This window comes from Gavialis gangeticus, unplaced genomic scaffold (genome assembly GCF_001723915.1).
Source record: "Gavialis gangeticus isolate Ggan-Ray unplaced genomic scaffold, GavGan_comp1, whole genome shotgun sequence".
Classification (NCBI taxonomy): Eukaryota; Metazoa; Chordata; order Crocodylia; family Gavialidae; genus Gavialis; species Gavialis gangeticus.
In genome coordinates this window covers 9,433,070-9,441,080 of record NW_017729026.1, presented here as the reverse complement: position 1 = coordinate 9,441,080, position 8,011 = coordinate 9,433,070, and the positions used below count along the sequence as shown (strand labels likewise).

Genomic DNA, 8,011 nt, shown 5'->3' with positions numbered 1-8,011 from the left:
GCGCAGGAGCATCTGAACTTCCGGCTGGCGGTGGGTCTCGCGTGGCGGGGAGGCTGCGTGTATACGTGCGTCATGAGCCACATAGGGGCCGTTGGCGGCAGCACGGGAGAGCCGCGGGGGATGTATGCTTACACGTAGATGCATGCGTATACACGGACGTGTACACGTGCGGATGCATGTACACGTGTGTATACATGCACAGGTGTACGCACACGCATATACGCACACGTGTATGCATACATGCACAAGTTTGTGCACATGCGTGTACATGCACAGGTGTACGCATGCACGCACAAGTGGAAGCACGCATGTATACACGCACAGGTGTATGCACACATACGCAGGAGCACGTGCATATGCGTGTGCACACATGTACAAGGGGTGGGAGGTTGAGCATCCCTGCGCTAGCCTGGCTGGTCTGAGGTCAGCTAGGGCATGCCGCACCTTAGGGATAAGCTAATCGGTAGCTGCACTGCCCTGTCACTTGTCTGTTGGTGAACCTTTGGTGGCAGCTGCTCTTTTCCTTCAGGTTTCCACCTAGGCCGAGCCCGCTTTCAAATGGAAAGGCGGGACACATGCCTGCCAACCTCTTTCTCTCCCCCTGCTGGTGGCACACCCAGAGGGGGTCAGATGTGGGCTGCCTGCTGTGGGCACAGGGTTTACTGCCCTACTGCCTTTCCCCGGAGATCCCCATGCCGGTTGCACATTCCCTGCCTGCCCAGCGGCAGCAGGAGGCACAACTGCTCCATGCTGCTGCTGCTGCCACCTCTGCTGTTGCTGGTCAGGCAGGTGGCACCCCACCATATTGGCACAGCCAGCATGGGGCTCCTGGGGGCAGGGAGTCCTGAGGCTGCAGCAGGCAGCCTGCCTCCGCCCTGCGCACAAATCTGGAGGAGCCTTTATCCCCCACCCCGCATGTCCCCTTCCTTGGATGAGCCACCTGTGGCTCTCTCCCATACTGTGCCCAAGCCCTATGCACCACCCTGGCTGGGCAGTGTCCTAGTCCCTGCCCCACTTTCTCCCTCCCTGTGGGGGCCTCAAACTTTCCCCCCACTCCACTATGCCCCCTGCATCCTGCTCCTGGCAGTCCCCTGGAGGCTGGAACGCTGCCAGCCTGCAAGGGGAAACCCACTGTTTCCTGCGGATCCCTGTATGATGCTGTGAATCCAGGACAAATGCTGTCCTGGAATCATGCAGCCTGGGACTGGGACTTGTGGTTCCCGTTCTGGGACTGTCCTGCCAAATTAAGGATGGGTGGTGACCCTATTTCCACCTTTAATTTATGGTTGTGGTTCCTGGTGATATATTTGATGAGAGTCTGCCATAGCTTTGTGCATTTCTCTGTCAAGAGGTGGTGTTAATGAGATACGTTTATTCAGAGATCTGTAGCAATCTAGTTTATTTTTAATTTGTTCTTCCTAATGACTCTCAATAATGTTTTTAAGTCTAAGATTAGTGCTGTGAGCATTTTTTTTCATATATGGTTGCTATTGTTGCAATTATCTTCGGTACTTTCATAGTCTTCTTACAGTCCAAAATGTTTATTCTCAGGACACCTCTGGAGGTGCAGATACAAAGCAGAGCAGAGGTAGAGAAGGGCTCTGACCTTTCCTGGACTTGCACAGGAAGTTTGTGTCCCAGCAGATCTCCCAAATCTTAAGCAAATTGTTCATACTAGTAGATACCACCTCCCTCTCTGTTTTATAGGTAGAAGCTACAAGTGGTGCTTCATTTAAATTTTGATCCTGTAGCTTTTTGAAGTGGGGAGAGTGTGTTTAACTAGAATTTGTTCAAGTTAAAGATTTTAAGATTATTGGGAAAAATCTATCCCAAGCAAGGAGTAAAAAAACCAGCTTGTAAGAAAGTGCTCCAAACTTAACTGGATGAAGAACCAACCCAAGACAAATATTAGTAATAAGCAAAGTGTGTACAAGGAATAGAAAAAACGATGGGTTGGCCAGGAAAGCTGTCTCAAAAGCAAAAGATCCAAGTGGGAGTTACCAGAAGTTGAGTTGATTTGGGTCTTACAGCATATACTCATTAAGCAGCGAAAGGTTCTTCAGCTTGCACCTCAATATATTACTAGATAACAATCCTATTGTCCTATTGTTTGCCTGGTGATAACCTAGTGTGGTATACACATATACTAAACGAACTTGGATGGCTTACTCTAGCAGAAGAAAAGCTGAGAGACGATAGGATCTTTATCTAGTAAAATATTGGGGTGCAAGCACCACACGGATGGGAAAGGTCTATTGTTTATACTAAAGGATAATGTTGGCACAGGAACAAATGGATGCAAGGTGGCCATGAACGAATTTAGGCTGGAAATTTAACCATCAAAGTAAGCAACTTTTAGGACTGTGCAAAACAGCACCCACCGTTTTGTTTCGACTTCTATTTCGAAGGGACGATGTTTAGTTTCGGCATTTCATTTTGAAGCACTGTTCTTTTTCATCAAAACTGTTTTGCTGTTTCAATGCATTTCTGTGTTTTGCCCATAGGCTATAATGGGGAATCATAAAAATGCCTATAATTTTGTTATTTCTTGCCTGATTCAGATGAAAATTGCAGAGATGGTAGCCCCTTCTGAGGGCATGAAACCTGCTGCCAAGTTTCAAGGAAATACCTGCAGGGGTTTCTGGGAAACCGCACCTCAGGGTCCTGACAAGCAAAACTCTTGTGACTTGCCAGCAGCAGCAGCCTCCTGTCATCCTATGTACCGATCTGGGGGCCTGCACCCCTGGAAGGGCTGTGGTGTTATGCTGGACTCCTCCCGGGGGTGTGGGCCCCTGGATCTGCGCTCAAGATGACAGGAGTCTGCCACTACCACCTGCAACTGGCACTGGGTGCAGCCTACGCCCAGTGCTGGGAAGACTGGTGCTGCCGCTGGCCCTAGGCAGCAGCAGTAGCCTCCTGTCATCCCATGCGCAGATCTGGGGGTTGAGGCCCCCAGGAAGAGTCTGGCAGTGGTGGGAGGGCAGGTTGAGCTCTGTGGGGGTGGCAAAGCTGCTCAGAGTGCAGCTCTGGCTCTTCCCGCCTCCCGCTGCCGGGCTGTACTCTGAGCGGCTCCACCAGCCCCATGGAGCTCAGCCTGGCGGCGGAAGAGCCAGTGACAGAGCCACTCGGATTGCAGCCCTGGCCAGTGGCTCTCCCCTGCCTCCTGCCACCAGGCTCAGCTCTGGGGGGCTGGCGGAGCCGCTTTGAGTGCAGCCTGTTGGCGGGAGACGCGGGAGAGCCAGGGCCGCGCTCTGACCTGCTGCACAAGCCCCACAAAGTTCAGCCCAGCAGTGGGAGACGGGGGAGGGCCAGGGCTGCGCTCTGTCTGGCACCGCTGGGCTGCGCTCTGACCAGCTCCGCCAGCACCACGGAGCTCAGCCCTGGCTCTCCCCTGCCTCCCACCACTGGGCTGTGCTCCAAGGGGCTCTGCCAGCCCCACAGAGCTCAGCGTGGTGACAGGAGGCAGAGCACAGACCTGGCTCTCCCCCACCTCCCGCCACTGGGCTTCTTGGAAACGCGAAATGTTTAAAAACTTTCGAAATGTTTCGAGTACCCTCATTTCATTTCAAAGCTGTTTCGAAGCCTTTTGTTTTGTTTCTGTTTTGCTGTTTTGAGCTCAAAACGTGTTGAAACAGCTTTGAAACAAAACACTCGTTGACATTTCTCACAGCCCTAAAAAAGAGTAATAGGGCAAAAAAAAAAAAAAAAGACAAACCCCTAACTGCAGGAGCTCTTTAAGTCTATGAAAGGGGTTATAGAGCAGAGGCCACGTCACTTAAGCCAGGAGTTCCTTTCCGGGTGTACAGTCAGAAGAAGAAAGTGACTCCAATGCATCATGGTAGTCCTATATGGAGTTCATTAGCAAATGTGGAATATTTGCTCTCCGAACTGGAGAAGTGTAGGTTTTACTGGGATATTATCCCAAGAGAGAGAACTGTTTGCAAAAGGTGGCCCACAGATTTTACTTCCATATACTGAATAGCATTGAAGGACCCCATTGAGTAGTTTTAGGAAAATTCACAGAAACTTTTCTATGGTTAACCTGATGTGTTTTATGAAGCCTAAGTATATATAATTTAGTGTAGTTTCTATGTGTCTATAATAACATTTCAGTTTTTGTGACTACTTCTTAAATCAAGACTTGTTTTTTCAGCCTGAGTAGAAGATACCCAGTGCACTTTTGTATGATTCTTTGGGGACCATTTTGTAATCAATTGTAAGATCTGTTGCAGTATTCTTGTTGGCATCTCTCTTAAGCTTTTTTTTCTGATGTAGTATTTGTTATCTGTGCATGGTCAGTTTAATCCTGGTAGAATGGTAAGAGATTAATACTTTGTTTTGTTTTTTTTAAAAAGTCATGCTTTATTTTCCTTGTAGGAAATAAAGTCTTTGCTTTCTCTTTGTGGTGGACGATTCAGCAATCAGCAAGAAATTCATGTAAATGTAAGTTAAGACAGTATGTTTTACCCGGAAACATATGGACACGGTACCAAGTAACTGATTTGCTAGTTATATTTTCTTCATTCAATTGCAGTAGCTAAGTACATTGCCAATGTTTAGGAAGACAAGTGCGTCCATCAAAAACTGTGATTGATTCTGACTTTAAAAAAGCAATCCTAATGCCTACTTCTTACTGACCATTACTGACCTAATATTTACTTCTTACATCTGCATGTGATGGTTCAATCTGTGGGTTTACTCCCTTGCATACCTTTTGCAGACCCTAATCTCAAAATAAACAGCGCCATCTACTGTAAATCTGTTGCTTTTTCTAAAACAATTGAGCAATGAGAACAGAAAGTAGCTACAGGAGCTGAATGAATTCTCAGTAAATCATATGTGTAGAATACCTAGAAAAGTGAAGCTAAGGGAAGCTACTTAAAATTTAATTTTAGCACTTAAAGAACATCAAATCTCAGAAGTGGAAAACAATGATAGGGAAATGTGCGTAGGCAGGTATTAGATTGTCCTTTTGTAGTATTGTTTTGAAGGGTGAATAAATAGGTGGCTGATCCATTTTATCATGTCTCAAGTAGCACGAGAGAAATGTATGTACTATTTATTTTGCATTTAAGGTCTAAGGTATCAAATTAAATATTACACCCTCACATTTACAGTTCAGTTAACGTTAGAATTAGAAAAATAGGTGTTCTTGGAGCTTTACTAGTCTATGAATAACCACAATATGCAGTCTTGATTGCATCATAGATTTCATATAATATCCTCTTCTTAGCACTCTTATTGTTTTTTTTTTTATTTCAGTCTCCATTTTGGATTCTTGATATTCCTTCAGAAGAAACGACTAGAAAACTAATGAAACGGACAGTATGTGCAAAGTAAGATTGGAAATCCAGGAAATCAGAACATACCTCGACCCCATACCTCCTATCATTCTGCAACAAATGCTGCTTTTTAATTTAACTGCAGAAACTACAAATGTTTTCTATAGACATGGAATAAGATTTGCTTGAAAAGTGTTCCAGTCCTTATTCCTCAGTCTTGCACTGTGCTCCTCATTGCACAGTACAGTACTTACGAGTAACATTAATGACCCTATGGTAAAGTTGTGACACCTTTATTTGAATTTTATCATGCTAAATTAGTGAATAAAAAAAAAAAAGGCAAGTGGGGAGAGACTGAATTCATTTGAGTGTTTGCCATTCTTTTAAAAATCATTTAGGATCTGGGATACTATGGTGATGGAAAAACTGAAAAAAGAGCAAAGAATAACTGCTTCTTTGCTTCCTCTTCTTGTTTCTGAATTCTGAGTCTTAGATCCAAAGAACTGAAGCACATATCCTTCCAGGGTGTTCTAGGGGAAGGGAACCAGTTACATCACTTCCCAGAGTCCTGCTAGTTTTGGCTACCTAGATGGCATAACATTGCCATTTTGCTTTTCAGACTAAGGCTATAAGCCTGAGTCCTGCAAATAGGTACTTTGCAAATCATACTGAAAGATGTGGGAATAGGAGGCCTGATATGTGAATGTTTGTTCCACTCATTTTGCATACGACAACATGTAGTTATAGGTATATTTCTTGTGAGAGTGAATTGTACGTCAAATAATACTGATGGGACATTGTGGAAGTATGACACAGCAAAGCAATTATTAAAGGTCACCAAAGAGTGATGGTGATTTCAAGAAATGCAATTTTTGTACTACAGTAAAAGCTCTGTTATCTGGCATCCCCTGGGAATGGGGGATGCCAGATAACAAAATATCCTGGTTAATTGAGCGACCCCTTGCCTGTTCAGGCTGCCGCTTCTCCCACTGCGTTTGGGGCATCGTCGCCCCTCCTGGAGGCTTTGCAGGCCCTGCGGGACAGGGAAGCGGGCCCCATGCAGCCTGTTATGCCCCAGGATTGTGGGAGCTCGGCAGTGCAGGCTGCTTTGCCCCGGGCAGTGGGGGCTCGGAGAAGCTGGAAGTGCCATGGTGGGCACTTCTGGTTTCGCTTTGCCTTACAAGCTGGCATGCCAGTTAACAGAGCATGCTGGCTTATAAGGTGCCAGATAACGGAACTTTTTACTGTATTAAAGAAAAAATTAATTAATTTGAAGACCCCTTTAAAAACATGGAAGTGAGGTAGCAACTCACTTGAAAAGCATGATAGTGAGGTAATAATTGTTCTGTGTTGCTAGCAAAAAGTGTGTTAAAAAACTCGAATCAAAACTCGTGGCAGAGGTGATACCTTTTATTAGACCAACTAGATATTTGCCAAAAGCTTTTGGGCACAGGCACCCTTCATCAGGCATAGGATATTGCAAAGATTGTAAAAGTTCTACTAGGTAGGAATGAGAATTCATATTTCACAGGAGAGCTGCAGGTGTGGTAAAGCCTCCTGTTTGGAACAGTTCATTTTGTGCAGATTAGGCTCAGAGAAAAGTTGGAAAAGTCTTTTTACTTCAACGTTGTGTTGTGGTAAGTAGGATGTAAAATTGTATTTCCTTCTGGTTATGATGTTTCATATTTCACAGAAGAATGCAAATTAGCTCAAACAAAGGCTGGAGCAGGGTCTCAGGTTTCAGGTGGTAAATTTTGCTTCCTTCTTGTAAATTATGAAGTTTTCATTTAAAGAATTTGGGCATTTAAAATGTGTGTGTGTATATGTATGTATCTATGAACTTTGCAGTAGGAGTGTAAATCAAAAACTAAGTAGGTCTTAAATTAATAGGTACCCCCGAACATTAAATTAAAATGCAAAGATGAATACTACAGTTCCGCTTAATACTATTTGTAGTATCAGTAATTCTGTAAGTCTAGCTATAAGCAGTGTTTAAAAATCTCACAAAGGGGATAGATGCACAATAGAAATCTAGTGAACTCATCAAAACTATTCTGTTTTCTGGGGCAAACGCAGATTAGAAATGTAGCCTCCAAGTTTAGTAGGAGAACAGTCTTCATAAAATGGCACACTTCAGGGCTGAGATCCTTTTGTTACTGTTAAGTCATGTGTAGCTTGCTTTGTGGGCTAGAACCTTTGAGCTTTTTGAAGAATTTCCTTGTGTTTCAGACCTTCATTTCAAAGAGAAAGTGCTCCTTGAAGTAAGCTATTCCTACAAGGGTTTTTACTATATGTGCTGCACTGTGAATGCACAGTAATTATGTGCAAATGTACAACAAGCAATACCCAAATTATTTCCATAACTTCTTTACAAGGCCACTGGGTTGAAATATTTGGATACTGGAAAAAAGATCATGTGTTTCTATGACTACACCAAAGGAGCCACTATAATAGATTGTCTAGCCTTCTACATTCCAAAAAGAATTAGTTTGCTAAACCTAACCATTTAGAAAGCAAAGGGGATTCATTGAAAGGTTTAAAATACTAGTGATCTGGGTTAAAATGGCAAAAGATAAAATGTTAAAATGGAGTTAGAACTAATTGCTATTCACATTGTACCTTGGGCATTACTGTGGAGCAAAGTACTACTCGGTGCATCTATGCAAGGCGTCTACTGCAGGACTGACTAATTCAATGCCTCGGCATGTACATATGTTCCCTTATTAGGG

General features: G+C 44.3%; 1 protein-coding gene across 1 annotated transcript in view; it reads left to right on the top strand.

Moving 5' to 3' along the window:
* The window catches only part of TRMT11 (tRNA methyltransferase 11 homolog), a 51,309-nt gene that overhangs the window by 116 nt on the left and 43,182 nt on the right, over nt 1-8,011 (top strand). Inside the window, exons 2-4 of the mRNA XM_019520315.1 lie at nt 7-30; nt 4,378-4,443; nt 5,263-5,336. Coding sequence (XP_019375860.1) covers nt 7-30; nt 4,378-4,443; nt 5,263-5,336 — 164 coding nt within the window. The remainder of the gene's footprint in view (nt 1-6; nt 31-4,377; nt 4,444-5,262; nt 5,337-8,011) is intronic.